At 44.7% G+C, this 22496-nt stretch overlaps 1 protein-coding gene across 2 annotated transcripts in view; it reads right to left on the bottom strand.

Moving 5' to 3' along the window:
- The window catches only part of LOC146182929 (uncharacterized), a 94779-nt gene that overhangs the window by 13987 nt on the left and 58296 nt on the right, over positions 1–22496 (bottom strand). For both annotated transcript variants that reach the window (XM_084608980.1, XM_084608981.1), the window contains 2 exons: positions 6933–7021; positions 6515–6737 (listed from right to left, as the gene is read on the bottom strand). In XM_084608980.1, coding sequence (XP_084465106.1) covers positions 6515–6737; positions 6933–7021 — 312 coding nt within the window. The remainder of the gene's footprint in view (positions 1–6514; positions 6738–6932; positions 7022–22496) is intronic.

Raw genomic sequence — 22496 nt, 5'->3', positions numbered from 1 at the left:
GATTTGCCTCTCTAGTTCTCACTTGTCATTCCTATGCATATTCCTGCGCGCGTGATAATGTGCATAGTCTGGCATTGTTTGGGTTCACCATTCCTTTCCTCTAAGCCATTATTTCTGGCATAAGTGCAGTTGTTTATTGCACGTTGGAAACTTATTCTTACGCTGAATTCGTGCAACCAGTGTAAAAGGCACTAACCCAAGGAAGACGTAGGAAAGCGCTTCTGTACGGGTTATCTCGTTTTCTTCGCTTATTCTTTTTTATATTCTCTAAATATGTATGCAAAGAGTTGCATTGCTACTCCGTTATAGTCATTGTAGCATTTACCACTTAAAATCCTTGTTATATTTATCAGTCGTGGGGCACATTCCCTGCGCATAAGTGTTAAAAAGAAAAAAATGCCACTCGCACTGCACAATTGGGTGCAAAGCGAACTCCAACGCAAACCATAAGCACAGAGGAGGTAGAAAGGAAGTTGCAATTCGGTGCTTAAATCGCAAGGACAGAGGTTGGGGGCGGGGGGTGCGCCGCACCTCCTCACCGGGTGACCCTGGTGACGCTACTGGCAAGCACCATTTTTGGAGCGCTACTGGACCTAGCTGGCCTCGTTGTGTGCGTGTGCTACCAAGCGGCGATAGCGTACTCAAGCACATCATCATCATCATAGTTATGCTCATTTTGTTTTTTTTTTACCTCCGTGATGTTCATAGTAGTCGCCATTTTGAGAGAAGTCTCCGCGGCTCATGATTGTTCCTTCGTTTCGTCCGTGCTATTTGGTTTGTTTTACCGTCTACCGTGTTCTTGGTGCCACATCACGATGGGGTATGCAAGCCATATAGCTGCTTTTAAACTGAAACTTTCGAGTATGCGATACAGCACAGCAATAATCACGCTGCCAGTAGGTAGTTCGCTGTCAACGAGTTCTGCGTTACATTACTGGAGACAGATTGCAGTGTCGACATGGACTCTGATAAAGTCTGATCAACAGTAGAACTGTATGGTCGGCTGTGAACTTTATACCACGAAACGTGGGGAGTGATCATGAGGTTGCGCGCGGTAAATAAAGTGCTTTAGCAATTCATGCTTTTGGCAACCCTGTACTTTTATACCAAAGGTAAGGTATGCTTGAAAGTAATGTTTCTGTTACATTTACAATAGCTGGCCTAAGAATCCGAATTCGCACCTATTTAAATTTGCTTTTAGCACTCCAAAACATTTCCTAAAAAATTTTCCCCGCATAATTATCGCACCCTCCAACTTCATATCAATTTTCTGCGAAAGAAGTGTGAGCATTAAGCGAGTAAATATGGTAACCACGCAGTCCACTGACTGTGACCGTGCCTTATGCTGAAGAAAACATGCCTTACTCTACATCGCTTTTGCGCGGTAACATATTTTCATCGAGCACATCTGCATGAGGGACAACCACTGTGTTAATCGTCCACAAAGGGAGAGAGAGAAAGAGATGTCATTTGATACTGCAGCCTGCATTGCAGAAAACGCTCCGCCGCGTATCCTCTGTGACGTCATATGAGCATTTCAAAATGGCGGTCGCTCTCGGTGGGAGGAGCTTCTCGATTCCAAAGTCTCACGTTTCTTTATATGCCCCGTGCGCTATGCCCTAAAACTTTACGTGTAGAATGGTAGACCTGTATAGTATTCACAGAAGTACAAAACGACATTGACAGACCCCATCATCGCCACTTAAAGGAATAGCAGGGGGTAGTTACTAGTTCGAGTTTGCTGAATGCAATAACTTACGAATCATGAACACCTTCTTCAGCAAACGGAAGAACCAGAAGTGGACATGGAAAAGCCCTAATTGGGAGAGTAAGAATGAAATTGGCTTCATACTGTGTTCTAACCTTGGAATTGTGCAGGCTGCAAAGGTAAGCGGAAATGTTCGATGCAGTGACCACAGGATGGCAAGGTCTTGAACTGATCTGGATTTAAAGACGGATTGGAACAGATCAGTGGAACAGCCTGTTCCATCGCCTACCCAACGTTCGACCATGCCGAAGGAAGAAAGTTCGAAGCCGCAGCTAGCGTCGTCTGCCGCATCGCCTGATGAACTTGCTCCGGAATCGAGGCCTGGTCCCAGCACGTCTCGTCGACTCGACACGGGGTTTTACACGGCAAAGGAGATCGCGACGCGTACAGAACACGCAGACATGTTCAAGCGCGGCATGGATGCTAAGCCGGCAACGCAGTGCAAATTCGATCTCCTTGAAGTGGATCTGGCCCACACGGAGGAGGCAGAATCGGGCACTAACTTTGTCGTGGTGGACATGGCAGTGCTGAAGCAGCTTTTTGCGCAAGTGAAGTGTGGCAAGTGCAGGCTGCCTGCGCTCGATCTCAACAAGTCCAACAAGCAGTACGGCCTTGCAGTGAAACTGGAGGTAACGTGTTCGGCGTGCGACTATCGTGTGGCGCGTTTTTCGTCGCCGAGGACTAAAGGACCTGCCAAAATCACACCCTTTGAGGTGAACATAAGGGCCATGAAAAGTATACAGAGCATCGGAAAAGGTGTTACGGCCCTCTCTGATTTCTGAGCCGGAATAAACCTGTCACACAGAGGTCTCCACCACAAAACGTTTCAAGCCCACCTAAGGAAGGTGGTCGAGGTTTGTGAGGACACTGCAGCAGCCTCTGAAGCTGCTAGTGTTAGTGCTGTCAAGGAAGTTTATAGAGACCTTTATCAGCCTCCAAATAACATTGATGTTATTTTTGACAGCACCTGGATGACCAGAGGGCGGTCATGACATATTGGAGTGGGCTGCATCATTGAAATGTACACCTGTCTAGTAATTGATCATGTTGTCCTTTCCAACTTTTGCCTTGGATGTACCATCGGTCTAAACCTTCAGATGAAGATTATGAAGACTGGCTGGCAGAGCACGAATGCCAGAAGAACATAGACTGCAATTCAGGGCGAATGGAAGTTGAGGCAGCCCTGGTGATGTTCAAGCGTTCGCTCTCCAAAAATGGGCTCCGCTACACTACAATACTTTGTGATGGAGACAGCCGCACATTCCATGCTTTGCAGGCAGAAAACGTTTATGGGTTTGTCTCCATAGAAAAAAAGGACTGCCTCAATCATGTGCACAAGCGTATGGGCACTGCACTACGAAGCTTAGTGGAAAAAAAAAAGGCCCAGGGCGAAACATTCGGAGGCAGAGGAAAATTGACTCAAGAAAAAATTAAAAAGATGACCAACTACTATGGGTACGCCCTCCGCAGCCACACACATGACGTGCCAGAAATGAAGGCAGTACAAGCCACGCTTCGACATATGTCTTCGACAGACAGTGCCCCCGACCACAGCTTGTGCCCCGATGGCGTGAACTCATGGTGTAAATACAATCATGCTATCGCGAATGCCGAGGAGCCTCCTGCTCACAAAGACGGTTTACCAGCCTCTGTTTGCGCAGCACTAGAGCCAGTGTTCGCTCGACTCAGTGATGACGCCTTGCTGGAGAGGTGTGCCAATGGCAAGACACAAAATTCCAGTGAGTGCCTGCACTCTGTGATTTAGACACAAGTGTCCAAGAACAGCCATGCATCACTGCTCAGTGTAACAAGAGCAGTTGCTGAAGCTGTTGCAGTATTCAACCAAGGCAGAAGAGAAACTAATGAAAGTGTAGCTTTGGGCCTTGGCTACACTCCAGGCTGCAACCTCCTTCGTCGGAGTCTTGAAAAGAACAGGATGAGGCTGCAGAAATCTACAGCAGCCTTCTTGAGCAACAATGCTGAAAAAAAAGTCTTTCTAGGAGGCACAAGGGAGACAGGTGCCCTGACTACGGCCCCGGACAATTGTAAATTGCCATCAGCACGAACCACACCAGACAGCCCTGGAGAGGTGCAAATCATCAGCAATTACTAGACCTGTTTATTAATAGAGGTTCTGCAGCCCTCGTGCAATAATTAGCGATATGCTATTAAAATATTGCTATTGTCTTGTCTACACATAAGGTCCGCAAATTTTGCTGAATTCCCAATGGCCTATGCTATCTTGGCCTTGGATTGTCCGCGATATCTTCACTTTTAGTTGACATATCCAGAATCCAAAGACAGTTTCAGAAATGGGAAGAATATGTGATTTTCGGTGGGAAATATCACATTCAGGTATCAGCGGTTCATATTTTTGGTCAGTCTCCTCAGCCTTACGCAGGGTTTTGATAACTTCTTTTTGGTTCACAAAAATAACATTGGTACCATTTTCTTCGGAAAGGAATGAGGTACCCGATGACATTCTTACTTTTTTAATTTAGTGCATGCATAAAAAGCAATTTGCAATTAGCTTAACAAATTTCAGAGTCATATACTGCAACCTTTAACTCTCGACAGCAATATCAGGATGACATGTCTTTAGAAAAAAACGAAGAATGTCATCGGGTATGGCAACTCTCTGGCTATCAATTCATGTAATTAAAAGCAACAAAATTGAATGAGAAAGTTCATTAATGGTGCGTAAGAAATTACCTAATTACACTCTAGACTTTGTAGAAAAACTTTTGATCTAAAACTACCAGCTCAATTATGATTAGATTTTTTGAATCGGGAGATAAAAACAGATCTGTATGCAAAATTTCACAAGGTTCTACACTTAATTAAAAAAGTTAGTTTTAAGACCCTCGTCCCTTAAGGGGGGACACCGCTTTTTGCGACCGAAAATCGGTCCAAAAATCGGATTTTTTATTTCTTCATTTTTGCGGTACTGAGATGTTTCCGCAAATATCTGCAAATTTTGGTAGAAAAATACCGCCTAATTCGCACGTTACAGCATTCCAAAAATGCAGATCTGAACGTTTGGCCCTTTAAATTCAGGTCAAATCGCGCTGTTTTTATCGGCCGCAGATCTATGATATGCGCTCCACAGGCATCATTTTGGTCTCGTTCGAAAGATCGTGATTCAGGCTATTCTCATGTCACAATCGGTGTTCGTGAGCAATGGGCCGATAAGGGCGTAGCGACAGATAGGAGAGCGAACGAATTCCTCGAGGCGAATCCTGTCGCGTGCGATCATCGTATCATGACGATGCAGTTGAAAAAGTGATAATTAAGCAGTTTTCATGGCTGCGACAGACCGAGCACTCAGAATTCTAAGTTAGTGGTGCAGCAGCAGCAGCGATCGCGAAACGGCGTCACGCGCGGCATGCGGAATCGCAAACTTTCTCGAAATAAATTTGCTTTTGAGTTGCAGGGACAATCATCTTCATGGGAAATGGTGCATTCACACCATAAGCCAGTCATAACTCATTTTATTGAGTTACTGTTAGCCTTGATAATTCAAACATATGCCCAAAACGTTTCTTGCCGATTTTTCAAAATTGAATTTTGGACAGTCACCAGGTCAATATTTCTGGCCCTGTTCTTGCTAGTTATTTTCTTTAAACCTAACCTCACATTATCTTTTGACACCAAGGTAAATGTAATAACCATACGAGAAAATTTACTGAAAAGATTGTCTTGGCACCAAAATAGACCTTTCCTTTGTCTATTTTTTTTATGGCGTAACTTTGGCTCAAATTGGTATAACGCATTAATTTTTACTTTAATTTACTTTCCAACCATTTCTGATCATAATGATATGTCAAACCTTGCCATAATTTTAATCTACATGTTCTGACATGTTTTTTCTTGTTTTCTCGAAACAGCATTTTTGAGGGTGCTGCAATTTTGGAGGAGCGATCTCTCTAACTATTTGTGCTACTGCTTTAAGTTTTTCATTGCTGCAAAGATACTTTCTTGAAGAGTGCAGTAAGATTCAAATATATGCAATTATGATGAGGCAACATTTACAAAATTAATTATTTATAATGAGTGTCAAATCGAGCTTTTCCACAGAAGTTTGATGTACTGAAACACAAGTTCAAATTAATCTAGCACCCCTATTCTTAGTTAGCTGCACTCTGTGATATTTCTAGATAATTTATGCAGGCTGATTTTCAAAATGTCTTTAGTAAGTAACCATTTAATTACTAGACAGCATCTTCAGGATTATGTCATCACAACAAATGGTACAGTGGAGACCCTGATAAAGATTTTGTGGGTCCTGGTGATTTTACTGTAAAGGTGTTCTACTGTATTTGCGTATCATTACTGACCTAAATAAGAAGTGAAGAAAGGTAGAGATAAGTGGCAGGCTAGGGACGCCCTATTACAACATGTTATCTGTAATTGGAAGAGTGCATTATTTTTTCAAGGCAATTCCTGCCATGTATGGTCAGCGTAAACATGATGCTGCAGTTGATAAAGTGATACCAAAGCAGCCTGTATGGATGCAACAGATTGAGAACTCCAGCAAAGTCAATGCCTACGCAGCAACAGTGGTCGCAAAATGGTGTCTCGCAACATTTAGAAACACAAAACTTGAATTATAACAAAAGCTACTTGGCAGGGACTGCATGCGGCTCAGAAAACACATTGCATGCACTTCGCAACCCCTTCCAATTTTTACCTCTTGCATGCACACAATACTAAGCAAAGTATGATGGTTATAGAACATCACTGTACCTTTCAGGGCCGAGAGCTTGTCCGGCGACAATGGTGGGCGCTGTACTGCATTTCCCCGAGCTATAGATGCATTCGAAAGTTTGCCAGTCACGCTGCATTCGGCAAGCTCTGATTCTGTCCAGAAGAGGTTGGCAGCTCGGGTGCAGAAGGTAAAGTCAGATTTGGCACTGAACAGCTTGCTCCACTCAGCCTCGGAAAACCAGAATCCGCAGCCTCCGTAGAGCTGAGTGAGAAGAACCATCCAAGAGTTTAGCCGTACCAATGAACAACACCTCGTCTTCTGTGAAACACTGCCACTGCTTGAGCTGCCAAATTTCATCCAAACTGCCATTCTGAGCAAACACTGGCGACACTTAATCATGCATAACATACAAATCCACATTATATAAGGCTTGAATCGAGTACATGAGTTGATTACCTTGCCATCTTTTCCAACGGTGCCAACCTCCGGTTCGCCACCAAATTCTCGTCCCGAGCATGGAAGGTCCAATCTCTCTGGTTTACACTCTGTAAATGTTTCATCCAGATCAGTGGAGGAGAGCCAATCTGCAGACTCTACCGACCAGGCAACACCTTGACACGGCCATATCTAAATTGACATGAAGAATTCCCACGCTATCTCAGCTGCAAAAAAAATACACCTTTTTTCCCTTTGTATACAGTACCCCACAGATTTTTCAGACTCGAATAATTTGGACTAGCGCGATATTTTGGACTTCATTCAGGAACCGTCACATGCCCCATAGGAATGCGTACAGTTTCACGACAGATATTCCGGGCCCTATGGTGTCCAAAAGTTTGACTTCTTAAACTAAATTTGGCGCCAGCAGTACTGTGGAGATCTTGTTTTTTTTGGCCAATGGCTTTGTTTTTTTTTTCATCATGAAATAGACGTGAGCGGACATCGTTGTCATGAAAAACCGGTTTTGCGCGGCCGTGAAAGCTTAGACGAAACGAGTCAATCGGACGAACTAGCTTGGCTCTGTGTGCACAGTTGGCATCGGAGGCAGTAGCAGTAAGGGAATCCTCAGCCTCGTCATAGTGGTAACCTAGGGCACTCAGGCGGAAAAACAGAGCGTGAACACCGTCCGCCGCTGCGGGGAAAAGCAGGAAGGGGGGGCAGCGCATTTACGCAGGCTCTCGTCCCGCCTGTTTTCTTTTCCCTGTCAGTTCCAACTCGCAGTCTTTGCTACCGTCATTAGTTTACGAATGAGCACAAAACAAATGAACGAATTCTGCAAATCTGACCATAATTAAATGAAGCGGTTCTAAGAAGGGTGTCCCCCTTAAACTGACTTTTTTACATTGCAATTAGTTTTTTCCATTTTTGTAAAGATGTAAATTTTGCCTACCCATCCATTTTGTGGGTGGCATTGTGGCTCTTCTACTAATTAGATTTTAATACTTTTTTTACCTGGCTCATGATTGTACAAGGAACACAACAAAGCTATTTATAAGAAGTCTGCGCTGCATGAACATTTTGAAAATGTATTTATGTACAAAGAAATTAACAACATATTTGAAATCAGCACAAAAATTTACATATACGCTGCCGATTTCATAGTGATAGCATAAATATTAAGAAAATTTTGTTCAAGACCAAGATCCCCCTTAACTTGCTGAAAAGTGTTCTGTAATGCACAAAGCAACTACGCTGGTGACACATCATCTTGTTGAAGATCCATCTTGTACCTCTGCAAAGCAGGCCATCTCAATGGTCACTAATTTTTTATGGCCAATGAGATGTACTGCTGCTGCAGGGAAAGTTTAGTCAGCGAGCAGTGAGCACATGATCTGACAGATGAAGCTAGGTGTAGTAAGGTTTGGTAGAGATGAAGTGAAGCTCCTAGGAAGTAAATGAATGGATAAATATTCTACTAAGATGGCGGAGCCTTTCAACCAAAAGAAAGAAGTGGCACCAAGAGGAGGAAAGGGTGGGCTAATAAAGCAATTTTTGTTATACAGTCAAATCTCGTTACTACAAACTCCACGTTAACAAATTTTTCAAAATAACCAACTACTTCAAAATCCCCAACTGATTTCCAATCTTTTCAATGTAAAAATATTTCACAACTACAAATTTCAATACTGCGCGTATTTCACAATAATGTACGTTATTTTTCTTATATAATCAAGGAACATCCGCGTTAGAATTCACCTAAAATAAATAGTACGGCAACTCTCGCGTAAAACAAACTGCACAGACCTAAGACATTTGCGGCTGGGCCTCAAGCAAACTACTGTATACTGTACCATAGTGTATATATTTCTTTTATTTTTACCTACCCTTTTCTTTCTCCCTATCACTCACTTCTTTGATTTCCTCTACCGTCTCCTCGCTATCCCTTTATTTCCACCGCCCCAGTTCAGGTGCTTCAGATATCAGATAGCAGATACCGGGGCTGGCAAGCATCTTTTCTTTCCTTTTGTGCATACAATAAATAACCATTACAACAACTTCTGTGTGTATGCCGTGGGCTATAGCTATCATCATTATCATATCTCGTGCCACCCCTTAGTGCCACCACAAAGGTGTGGTTTTATATGCAGTAGCCAGCAGGCGCAGCCACCTGAATTTTTTTTCTCTCCATGTCGTGTGTTGTTCACTGGTCAGTCGATCGTGCCATTCGCGAAAGCAGGCCGGAATTTTTACTGCGAATAATCTTACTGAGAAGTTCGTGCGAGATCCGGCGATGAATGCAGCCAGCGATGGCGTCAAGGAGCTAAAGTAGTTTTTGCTATAGGAAAGAGTAGACATATTGCAAGAAATCGACGCAGGAAAACAGCAAGTTGGCCCCGTCGACAGCCACAATCATTTTGAAAGACCGCAAGATTGCCAAGCTTCACTGAACACTGAAGTCAAACTCTGTTTTCTTGCACATGAATAAAGTCCACTTTCTCTTCACTCCGTGCAACGACCTACATGATGAGGTGTTGCGCAAAAAGGAAGATATGGAATGTTTATCGCTGGTGTGTGCTGCATGCGTCGGAAAAAATTATTCCTTCAAATAAAGCAGGTTTGAAGTCAATGCAACATTTTCATTTGAGCTTTTGCTGTCTGCATACGCATTCACTACCAAGGTACATCATTCTCATACCTAGGTTTTGCAACTGGCTTATAATTGCATGTTTTTCATTACAACGGCATTTCAAATTATTGAACGATTTTGGGTGGTCCTCTGCAATTCGTTATAACAAGATCTGACTGTACATATATGTTGAGAAAAATAACACCAACCAAAATTGTTTAGCAGCCCAGCCTAGGCTTGCAGAGGCACGAAGCGCCATTCCCCTCCTTCCCTCCCTTTTCATGGCTACAAAAGCCCTGCTTCAACTGCAATACATGTTCTTCTGATGCCTGCATCTCATTTGTGTGGTTCGTGGGCGGGGCTTTTCTCACCATTTTGAGTTATTCATTGCAGTACATTCCTCGTGTCCTGATTTTGACACAACCAACCACTTTTCGAAATTCCGAGTAGAACTCTCTTTAATAATAAAAACAGAAAATTGAAACAGAAAATGCTTTCACGACCAGAAGCAACAATCCAATTGACGAACTGGTGACGTCACATACTGTATTAGAAAAACATTCATGTGCACCTTGGATGGTAGAAATTAAGACTAGAAATCATGAGGAAGTGATTAAACTGCCGGAGATAGCCTGATACAGGCCTCAATTTTTTTATAACACGGAGAGCGGGTAGTACTGCAGGAATGATGTTTGTGATGTCACCAACCGCAGCACCACCCACAGAAAGTCTGAACTGAGGCTAAGAAAATTGCACATTTTAAAATTAACTTGCACACGAATTAATAATCGTATGGCAACCCAATTTGGCACAGTGCATCAGGGCAGAGAGGAAAACCCATAGCAAAAGTTTTACCAGAATATGCGGATGTTGATGCGGCGGTTTTGTCCTATGGGTACTGTGCTAAACACATAGTGCTGCGTTGTTCAATTCGACGTGATATAATGAGAATCATTGATAAACAGAATTACAACTTTCCTGCCCAAGTCTATTCATTAAAAGGTCAACAATGATGGCAAAATAAAATTTTAAAACCTTCCTGTTTTCAGCGCTTTAATTTTCTGCCTGCCTCTAACAATTTTGGGTTAACTGAAACACTATTTATGTGCCACCTTCAGTTAAAGGGCACAGAATCTAAACAGTCGGAACCAATCTGGGCTCGTTTGTACTCGCACATTTTTGTACGACTTACAACCACGGAATATTTTTTTGTTGGCAACACTACAGTCGGTAAAAGGCAATCTGGTAGTCATCGGTGGGCCTCTCAATTGTTTCAGTCGCAGTTCCCCTGCTTAAAGCCCAAATGCAATTGCTGCTTTGGCATGATGAACTTCAAGGAATGACCGCATGAAGCGTTCTCGCTTGGAAAATATGTTTCAAGTTCTGTAGGAGCACAAGTGAAGCGACCTGTCTTAAAAGAAAGGTACAAGTTTGACATCTTGAAGCCAACGCTGTCGTAAGTTGAAAAACAGAGCCCCCCTTCAAGGGGCTGTCGAGAATGGGGCTTTCGCTTCAAAGGCCCCTGACCATCCTAAATGCAAAAACTAGTTGCTGTGAGGCATTGACTCCTCAATGAGTGGCCGCAAAATGTTTTTCCAAGGACTCATTAATGGTGGAGTTACAGCCATCAGACAGCTTGCGATGATTTTTCATTTCCGCACGTAAAAACACCTAAGTGCGCCCCTGTACTTTTTCACGACTGCCTTCAAAGTGTACTGAATCTTTCCACTGACTATGTATTAGGTGGCGTCACCGACGTCCTGCATCTTGCAAAAACCTGCGGCCAACATATAGGCCTGCAGCTGCAACTGGGCCATCACTTTACAGCCACAGCAGCGGATTTTGTTTGCTCAAACCACGGCTGAGAGCAGAACGATTGTGGTACGTCAATGTGCTAGCCACATGGTTTTTCTCTGCATTTTGCAGGCTTTCTTTGGAGCTGGGAAGAATGATATACAGTAAAACCTCGTTACAAGAGACACTCAAGGGACCCGAAAAAAATGTCTCTTGTAAGCAAGGTCTCTTGTAACCAAACATTCTAAAAGCACTGTGTCGATTAGAGTATTGCACATCAGCATATAAATGCATTCACATGCATTAACAGAAAATTATTCAAGAAAGCCTAAAGAAGTCCATCATAGTACAAGTATGTACTTTTGCGAGTGCAGAGTGCATTCCTTCCCAAATTCTGGAGGTAAAGCACTTTGCTTTGCAGGCCTTCCTGTTGCTATATTACCTTTGAGGCACTTTTACATGCTCGTTACCCTCAGATGCTGACACTTTTTCCTCTGAAATGGCCTCGTAGTCATCCTCTATGGCACATGTGCCATTTACTTGCACCAGAATTGCACAGTCTGTAAGCTCTTCGGGAGCACACGAGATCCACATCTGATACGAATTCCTCAAAAGATTCTAGTACCTCAGCAGTCTCTTGGATGCTCGCCCAAGCATCATCTTCAAGGAAGCTTTCCACAGTATCCGTATATGGGCCCTCTTACATCATGTCACTGCATTTAAAGCCTGTTTGTCTGAAACAGTTTTTCACAGCCTCACTTCTCAGGCCATTCCAAACACCTGAAATCACCTGAACAGCAAACTTCGCATCAATTACTATTGTAGTCTTGCTGCCTGTCGAGCAACAGGCGTTCTACCAACATTGTTTTGTACAGCAACTTGATAGAGTGCATAATCCCTTTGTCTATTCATTGATGGTAGGGTGTGGAGTTTGGAGGGAAAAAATAACTGTCATGGCTTTGAGCACGTGAACTTTGGTGCTGCAAGAATCATTGTCCACAAAGAGAAAGACATCAGAATTTTGGGCTTTCATCTTGTGATCAAACTTTAACAGTGAGGAGTTAAAAATGCTGGATGTCATTCATGCATTTTGATTTGCTTCGTAGGTGACAGTAATGCGATGCCAGTGGCTGAAACAACGGGGTCGTTTTGACTTTCCAATCATGGGAAAGCGCTCCTTCTTAGTTCCTTAGATATTGCTACAAAAAGGATGCTGATATGGAGCAATATTTAGCTAAAGGAATCTGAAGTGCATCATGTATGAGTTGGCTTCAGCTGCATTGTATGAGCACATCTGGGTTGTGTTTCTTGTAAATAGTGAAGAATTTGCTCCAGGGACTTGAAAAAGTTGTCCTTAGTAACCGAGTGTCTCTTGTAACCATGTCTCTTGTATGCAATGTTGTTAACATGGCAGTCATAGAAAAACCAACCAAACCATTTTCAAATGTCTCTTATAACCGAGTGTCTCTTTTAACAGTGTCTCTTGTAACGAGATTTAACTGTGCATGTGTTTTCATATTGTAAATGATGGAACTGGGATTTCAGAAGGTACCCACCAATAAAGCAAATCCTGTTTATTGCTTGCAATCAATGCTTAGTAAATTAGCGTATATTGCAGATTATAAGTCGAAGTTTTCTCCAATAAATGGCCATACGAAGTATGGCGGTTGACTTTAAAAGAAGACGATGTATACACACCTATTCGTAAATTCAACCTCTGTGCAGGGACAGAAATAGTTTCAGCCAAGCTGCGGGTAGCATCATGCACGTTTTCGCATAACTCCACAATAGTTGTCAGACATGGCATGAAACCATGCTGCTGAAATAATTAGGAATTGGCCTAGAGACATGCCCCATATTTTTTTTTTTACATGGCAGAAACACTTTGTAGATGAATTGTGGGCATTTCACATAAAAACTGACAACACCATGGCTCAGATCTCATCCAAGCCACGTGGCCAGTCACATGATCTCAGCAGTGTCATCCCGGATATTTTTCATGCCTATAGGCCAGCAGCAGCAGTGGCCAAGATGACTGTGACTGTCTCGCGAGCGATGACAAATCGTCAGAGGTATTTCTTGAAAAAATAAACATCTTTGAATGATTATCTTCTGACAACTTGTCAACCTAACCACCTTTCCAATATGTCGTCACAGGGTGCTGCCAAACAGTTTGCTGCAATGCTTTTTGCACTTGGTGCTAGCACACAGGAAGCGGCAGAGAACCATTTTTTCAGCAGTCCAGAGAGGAGGAGTGCAGAATAAGGCGATGGCCAGTGACCACTTATTGGAAAGGCGTACATTCGCGGTCAATTTTTTTACTAAAGAGGCTTCGCAAATTGACAAATCAATTAATAATCTGGATCAATTTATAATCCGAGTTGATTTATAATCGGCAATACCTGGTAAAAAATACGCTTAATTTTTTAATTGGGAAAACAAAAAACATGTGGTGTGCAAGGTGGTTACCAGCAATACACAACTGGTTTCTTTTGCCTGCCCCTAATATTTTATTATTCAGCCCCTGGCTCAAGTTAGCTAGAATATCCAGTACATATCCAGTACATACCCAGTACAGTTCTCGCAAGGCCTCAGCAGCAGAGCTAGCAAACAAAAGCTCCGTACTGGCTGCAGCTGCTACGCGTCTGTGAGCAGAAACTCCTACCTTATCGGTCACCATTCCTCAAGGAGCATTAGCACGGTTTTCTGACACTGGTGCAAGAAAACTGCCATACCGCTGGCACAGACGGCTTGCAGAAGGCTAGGCTGGCACGGCATTTATGGCAGTGGGTGGGCCACTATTGCCTTCGGACGATGGCGGCATTCACATCAAAGGTGGATGTGTGGGCAAGAACTAGATCACGCTTCACTACAGTCTCTGCTCTGTTTACAGACATATGATCAGTACAGTATGTGGGAGCCATATGCTAGCTTGCAAGCAAGTGCAGACACAGCACAGCGCATCAGCAGCCTATCGGAGCTGGCACAGCAGCAGATGATGCACCAGCCGGTGTCAGTTTTTGGCATCACCAGGCATTTCAACATGGCAATCGTTGTCCGTGGGAAGAGCTTAGGGATCTCACTTTACACCCTTTTATCAAAATAAAAAATGCCACTAGAGAGTTTGAACTTCGGAAATAAAATAACAATGTCCAGTATTATTTACCAGAATACAAATCTGCAATATATTGCATAACCGTGTCAGGCTCCTTTTACTTCGGAGGGATATCCCGGTGAGGTACAACTCGCTAAGCCAGCGATCCTCAAAGTACACTCCTAGAACCTTAATTTTATGAAACAGTGGTGCCTGCATGCTTGCTATGGGAGGTGCAATAGAGAAGTAAATCCTCCATTCAAAAACAGCATAGTTTCAGTTTTGCAATTTCCTCCAACCTGCCGCTGCCATTGGGTGTGTGCATAGGCCAGCGACGCCATTTCAGACGCAGCATACACCATGACTAGTGGTTGTGGTCTACAATGTGCGCGCCCGCCGTGTGCACCACCGACTACTACTCACTCATGGTTGCAAGCCGCTGCAAACTTTACGCAGCATGGAATATAATCGTGATGCCGGTGATCTGCAGTCCGCCCGCCTCCGCGTACTTCTCCCGGTGCGTACAGCACAACAGAAGATGGCAACATGCCGGCCGCACACCTCTGCAAACTGATTGGAAGTGCCAGCGATGTGCGGTCCGTGCGCACCCGCTGTTTATGCCGCCACCAGCAACTTCAGTTGCGATGCCTGAGGTTTGTGGGCCACATGCACTGAAAGCTTTTTGCGACATGAGCCCGAAACGCAATCGCAAAGTCGGCGAGGTGCAGATCCCGTATCCCCATAAATTGCTCATGATGCATACACACAGCGTGGCTGGCTATCGTGGAGTCAACAATGTGCAGACAGTGTGTAGTGCTCAAGGTTGCGGTCACAGTTTACGTACTCGTTATCGTCAGTAGTGGCGCAGGAGAATGTTCGGATCATCCAAAATTTTGCACATTGTACACAATGCACTCCAGCCGTGGAATTTCACAAATTCGTACCATCCCGAAATTCATATCAACCCGAAATTTGTACAGACGAACCCGGATATATCGAACTCGAAGGGGATCACAAAATAGTTTGATATATCGATAATTCGATATACAGAAATCGGCTTGAGACACCACTTGGGATAGTGAAAAATGATACAGTATTGGTCGTGTAATCAACCTAGTCACATAAGGACCCCCCCCCCCCCCCTTTTGCTCCGGAGAATTTGAAAAAAAAAAAAAAAAAAAGTTCGACCGTCGCTTCCACAGCTCATTTATTGGCAGCGCGCCAAGATGCTACGGTAACGTCACGGTGTGTTTATCTTTTGACTATGCGTTTCATAGCGAACTTGGCAGAGTGTCCGTAATGGCTTAATTGCACAAGCCTGGTTCGATTAATCGTGCCGTGCTTGGCGCGGACGTAGTCCACCGCTACAAAATCCTTGGAAGCGTGATAGCTACAAAAGCACCTTGAAGAAAACAATGCTAAAAGTCTGTGTCATGATCGAAGCTGACCGCATGCTTTCGTTGAGTCATAGATGTAAGAATAGACGACTCTAGAAAAAAAAAACTGTCTGCAGCCAACATGGCTTAAGTTGCACCACACGTTCCGCACGACAAGTAACATTATATACTGCGCGAAAAACGAAGACAGGGGAAGAAATCTGCGTTTTTTCCCATCTTCGTTTTTCGCGCTGTACATAATGCTGAACGTTCACCAACTCGCCCAGTTTTTGGTTCTGCTGTTGACAATTGTAAGGACGACTCTCGCAAATAAAAACTTTGTATCATCCCGAAATTCGTACAGACGAACCCGGATATATCGAACTCGAAGGGGATCGCCAAATAGTTTGATATATCGATAATTCAATTACAGAAATCAGCTTGAGACGCCACTTGGGATCGTGAAATATGAAACAGTATTTGTTGCGTAATCAAACTAGTTGCATAATGAACCCCCCCCCCCCTTTTGCACCGGAGAATTTGAAAAAAAAAAAAACGTTCGGAGACTCGTCTCTCCGTTTCGACCGTCGCATGCTCCGCAAGCACCGTCGACGCCAAGACCGTTTTGCCTTTTCATTGCGCAGACTCATCGCAGACCACATGGTGTTTTTTCGCTATGCTGGTGCATGGTTTTGCTACGTGCTACGTATTGTGTCAAGTGTGCTCGGCAACGCTAGGCCTAGGTGCTTCGACACTTAGCAACAAGAGGATTTTGCTTGCCCGCGATGGCCCCCAATCAGTGTTCGTCCTCGCCGATGGCATCGAAGCGCGGAAAACAGTACCATCGGGTAACGATGAAGAAAGCCGCCATTATTAAACAAGTAATGAGCGGCTGATCACAGGCTGACATAGGTAAGGAGTTCGGCATTTCATAGCAAACAGTCTCGGATTTCCTCAAGAACAAGGGCAACATCCTGGAAGCGGCCGAAAAACCATCTGGTGCCAAAAAAAAAGAATGCAAGCCAAGGTGTTCACCAAAAGCTTGAGGAAGCCCTCATCGTGAGGGTTAATTCAATGACTGCAAAGCGGTTGCCGGTCTCGAGCGGCATCTTGAAAGAAAAAGCGGAAACTCTCGCGCTTCAAATGGGCATTGACGATTTTAAGTTTAGTGATGGGTGGCTTAGAAACTTTAAACATCGAAATGACCTCAAGTTCAAGAAGGTGTGCCGTGAGAGCGGCGCCGTCGACAATGCAGTTATTGAGCAGTACCGCAACGGAAAACTGCAGTCTTTGTTGCAGCAGTTCTCTGCTGACAATGTTTTCAACTGCGACGAAACTGGCTTATATTATAAGATGTTGCCAGAAAGAATGCTTGCTTTTGCTGGTGACCTATGCCACGGTGGCAAGCACAGTAAAGAGCGGCTACCGTTCTCGTTGGCAGCAACATGTGGCAGCGAGAACCTTCCCATGCTTGTAATCGGGAAGTCGAAGATCCCGAGGTGTTTTAAGGGGAGGAGGCTACCTTTGAATACCAACTTTTTAGTTTCTTGAGATAATTGAATGAAATTTTCAGGATAGACTCATGGCACAGCCATTTGAATAACAGCAAAGTTTCATGGAGCTGCACACATTGGTACTCAAGTTACAGAAGTATATCAGAATGGTTCACATGGGTTCCTTGTACCATGCCTGGAGAACTTGCAAAATGTGTTGGCACTATTAAATTCATTATGAAGGTTCCTGAATAGGTACCACAGGGCAAGACCGAGCCCTTTTTTTAATTTCCCTGCTGAAAAATTTTAGCACTGCATTGAGGTTAGTGCCACTAATTGAACTTGCATTAGCTTAATTTTGATTGTTTATTATTAATTCCAGAATATATTTTTTGGAAAAATGAGCTTGTCTTGCCCTCGGAAATTTATTTAGGCACACAATAAAAAAAAAAAACAGGTGGGAATACGATTAGCGGTTCCAGAGATACTGCGGGAATAAGCAACCATACCATGAAAAAAATTCATTCTGAGAAAATGACCCTTGAAGTTTAAAACAGCATTTTCAAGTCTAAAGTTTGTTTTTCACTACAGCACATTGTGCTTCCACCTCCCCGATTCCCTCGGAAAAAGCATTTCCATGCGAACAGTGAACGACGCTGACGACGCGTTATCGCTTGCGATGACAGACGCGATACGGGAGGCTCAGATCGCCGAGGTTGATATGGTCGGTACAGCAGGACCGCTTCAAACGCAGTCTCCTTACGTTGACGCGAAAGATACGCAGTTGGAAGTGGCAGCGCAGTCGGTCTAGTAGTGGTGTAGCAGAGGCAGCACTGATAGAACAGTCTCTGCGACCGTTGGCAACGTGCTTCGCTAACTTCGCGATTCGGACGGCATTCACAGAACGATGACGTATGCAGTGTTTTGAACTTCTTAGCTAGCATCGTGGCCGACCATAAGACAATCCACAAGGTGCACAAAACCGTTCAAAACACGCCACCAGAATCCATAACCAGCGATGATCATGGCGATTTCAAAAATGGTGAAACGTGAAGCGATTCAGCGAGCGCACAAAGAACGTCAGCTCAGTAGGCAGCCGGAGCAGACGACGAGCCGAGGAGGGACCACCGCGTCAGCGCGCGCAGCAGCCAATAGCAGTCGCGCGATCCCCCACGTTCTCACGGAACGCGCGCTTTGTCCAATCACAGCCCAAATTCGAGACGTGGAAAGTTCAACAATCCCTGTGAGGCACAAAGGAATAAAATTGCGTGAAACACGCTCTGCTATTGGACTTCCATCGCACGTGAGCAAAAGGCGAGCTTTGGTTGGCTGGCGGCGTCGACTGCTCGCGGTCCGGTGCCATTTTGAAAAGGTCTCCTTTAGACCTAGTCGGCCTAGCGCCGCTCCCTCATCGTAACCACAACGTGAAATGCGCAATATTGAGATTCACGCTTCGTTATTAGTCTAAAAAAAAAGTAGCGAGAGGAGATAAACGAGCCGGGGACGCTGCATCGCTGCATCTGGTTATCTGCAATCAATGACGAAGCGCCGACGCTCCGCGTCGAGTCCGCGATGGCCTGATAACGGCATAGCATAGCCGGTCGTGCTCAGTGCGATAGCGAGGAGCGGCACGATCTGCCGCGTATGGAACCGTGAGGGTGCAGATGAGCAAGTGCAGCTTTCAACGCCGGGATAGATCACCCTGTGAGGCAGTGCCGCGACCAGCCGAAGCGGCAGTCGCGAAGCAGCGTCCCGCGACACGCGGAACATACAGAAGATTTCGCGGAATCCCAAATCTTGTCGAAATAAACTTTCTTCTAAATGCTACGCGGTGCAAGACGAGCAGCGGTCGCTTATCACTAGTTGCAGGCCGACTGCGTTTACGGCATTAACGTGCGAATCGCGATCGCTCGCCAGAACTTGGCACCAACTTTTGCGGAGGTCACGATGCAAACGCACTTGTCTTGGTGGCGGCCTCCGGACCATGCGTTCCGTTCGCCGGAAATTTCTTTCTTTGAGGGCGAATTATATCGATGGAAAATGATGCACTGGCATCAGAAGCTAGTCAGAACCAACTTTAATGAGTTACTGTTAGCTTTGGTGCTTAAAAAATTTATCAACACGTTTTTCCTCAATTTCTCAAAATCAAAATATTGAGGACGGTACATGTTTGGAGGTGCGATATCTCTGGTTCTACTTATGATATTGCTATAATTCCTTTTGCACCAAATAGGTAACCTCATGTACAGTGCAAAAAATATAAATGAATTTGTGGTACTTAATGTGGAAAGTTTGTTAAAATTTTCATGTTTTCTGGAGTGTCAAGGTGGCTTTTTGGTCTGTTAACTTTGACAAGCTGTAACTTTGGTTAAAATGGAACCAGGACATTCAATCTTGATTTTTGCATTCTCTGTGTGTTCTAAATTGATTTGATACGTCAGGTTTTATTATAGCTCCTGTAGTTTTACTGACAGCTCACTTCCAAACAAAGAACATAAAGTGCTCAATATCTTCAGAACTAAATGGCTTACATAAAATTAATGTGCATATTTGAAATCAGCACAAAAAGCTGCATAAATGGTGCAACTTTCATCAAAATCTACCAGTAAATAAAAAATATTGTCTTAAGACCAGGGTCCCCCCTTAAAGGGGGCAAACATTCAGATTTGCAACTTTGGAGCGCTGTAACGTGTGAAATAGGCGGTATTCTTCAACCTAAACTTGCAGATAGTTGCGGAAAATGAAGCAATAAATAAATCGACTTTTAGAGCGATTTTCGGCCGCAAAGAGCCGTGTCCCCCCTTAAGCTATCGTTTCGCGCATTCTAAAATAGTGAAAAGGTTTGGTTTGGTTTGGTTTGTGGGGTTTAACGTCCCAAAGCAACTCAGGCTATGAGAGACGCCGTAGTGGAGAATTCCAGAAATTCCAACCACCTGAGTTCTTTAACGTGCACTGACATCATACAGCCCACGGGCGCCTTGTTTTTGCCTCCATCGAAAAGCGGCCGCCGAGGCCGAGATTCGATCCCGCATCCTTGGGAACAGTAGTCGAGCGCTGTAACCACTGCGCCACCCAAGCGGGGTAAAAGAGTGAAAAGGAGCCTAGCATATAATGGTTTATCACAATGTGTAAAGAAATGTGTTCATCAAGTAGAGTGCCGCCTCACAAGACAAGTTGATAAGCTAACGCCCGTATTCACAAACGCGCCTCGACTCGACGCAGCAGCTGCTGCTCCACTCCAGGGCAGATTCGGATTCATGAACGCCCCTCGGCGTTTCCTCCGTCAAGTTCTCCTCGAGAATACCTTCTCCACTCAGAGCAACGCAAGTGCCATATGGGGACGAGATTAAGACTAACTTTTGGCCCGAAAACTGCGTGCTGAACTGTATAACATGCTCAGTTTTTCATGTCAAGTCTTCTAAACAACTTTCACAAGTGACCTCGACGTTAACAGCATAGTGTAACTTGTTTTGTGGGCTGGATGAAAAGGACGGCTGTGAAAAATGGCCGAAAATGTTTGCATCTGGCAACAGTCGCTGCTGGTGACGTAGGCTTCAAGAAATGGTGTGAATACTTCGGTTTATTTTTTGGTGTGAGATCTACGCTCAGCCTTTGCCGCTTTGCCTTTTTGTTATTGCCAGGCTTTGACACACTTTTCTATAACCAGGCTTTGACAGACTTTTTGTATTGCCGGGCTTTGACAGATGTCAAAATATATTGTAGGAAAAAAAAAATAAAGTATGAGCCGCGAACTCATACGGGCATGGCTCCGGCCTGCTCGGGGGCGAGCTAAACTGCTAAACATGCATGCTGCTTGGCAGCGCATTGCAGCTCATGCACACTGAATTCGACTCTGCAGAAGAAAATGTCGTGTGTGGTTTCTAAACAAGTAGGGAGCCCTAATTGAAAACGTGCTTGAAAAGCCATGCTCTTCGTCGGCCGCGAATATCCCTCCGTAGGAGGAGCACACCAACGCGCTCCCTCGACAGCGCCGCACGTCCGAAGACTTACCACGTACCCTCGGGCGACGGGCAGGCCATTGATGCGCGGGGTGCAGCACAGATGTCCACATAGTCCCACCGCGGCTCCGGTGCTCGCCAGCTTATTGCATACAACACATTGTTCCCCCAAAAGTTCGGCGCCATCTCCGGAAGCGTGCAGGGCGAGCCACGAAGAGTGCGCCGCCGCCGCTCGGCTCCGGCCGCGGGCGAGCTCACCATTTACGGTCAAATAGGGCCTCAACTCTGCACTCGGTGGGCTCCGAAAAGGCTGTCCATTTATCCAGTGACGACTTGAAATGTGCTCGCGCCACACATGCGCAATGCGATTATGCGAAGATCAAACAGCACAGACGCCGGTGAGTGATCCCGGTTATCCATGTTCGGCGTGAGCGGCAGGGACGGACGGAGGCTAGCCATGACCACATTCATAAAACGATAGCGTGCCAGAAGTCCCGAGTCACTGTCCCTCTCAGCTGATGCTTTAAAGAAAGGTTCGGTGCATCCTTGTCATATCTTCTTTCATGAAAAATTTGGTATACCAGTAGAACGAATTCCACACAGCGAGCGAGTGATGCGATGCGATGTCGGCCATGTTTACAAGCGGAGTGGCGGTCGAGGAGCGGCCAAGGTAGCGTCGTCGCAGACTCGAGATTCTCGAGAAAACTCAAGGTTTCTCAGCCGTTGCAGGAGCGATTCGAGTGGAGATTGCTTTCTGAAACGAAAAACAGGCCTCGAGGGCCGCTTGGAGCAGAAGTTCGAGTGAAGGCGTGTTTGTGAATATGCGGCGGTTAAGAACGAGTGGATACAATGAGGCACTTTTTAACTTCAGTTGCAGAAAAGCACCCACAGATTTTGAGTGGCACCAAAAGGATCCGGAAAAGGAATTCAGGGCTAACTAGTGATGTGGTCGTCTATCCGTATGTACACAATGTATCCTATGCTTTAAAGAAAGCAGCTAGTAGGTGTGACGTTCACCTCGTGTTCACTGCTCCGAAAAAGTCAATGAGCCTATGCCATAAAATGAGTAAAGATTGCAAAGACTGATCCATCAACACATGCGAAAATGCTCACAAAGAAAGACTTGCTGAATGTGATACTGGAATTGTGTATAACATTCTGTTGTTGTGTGGAATGAGTTGTATAGGGTAAACCAGTAGGTGTTTCAAAACATGGTTAAAGGAACAATTTAATAATA

The sequence above is a fragment of the Amblyomma maculatum genome, chromosome 7 (assembly GCF_055883805.1).
Source record: "Amblyomma maculatum isolate TAMU_Amacu chromosome 7, ASM5588380v1, whole genome shotgun sequence".
NCBI classification, from domain to species: Eukaryota; Metazoa; Arthropoda; class Arachnida; order Ixodida; family Ixodidae; genus Amblyomma; species Amblyomma maculatum.
The sequence above is the reverse complement of the archived record's forward strand: the minus strand, read 5'-3'. Positions and strand labels throughout refer to the sequence as shown.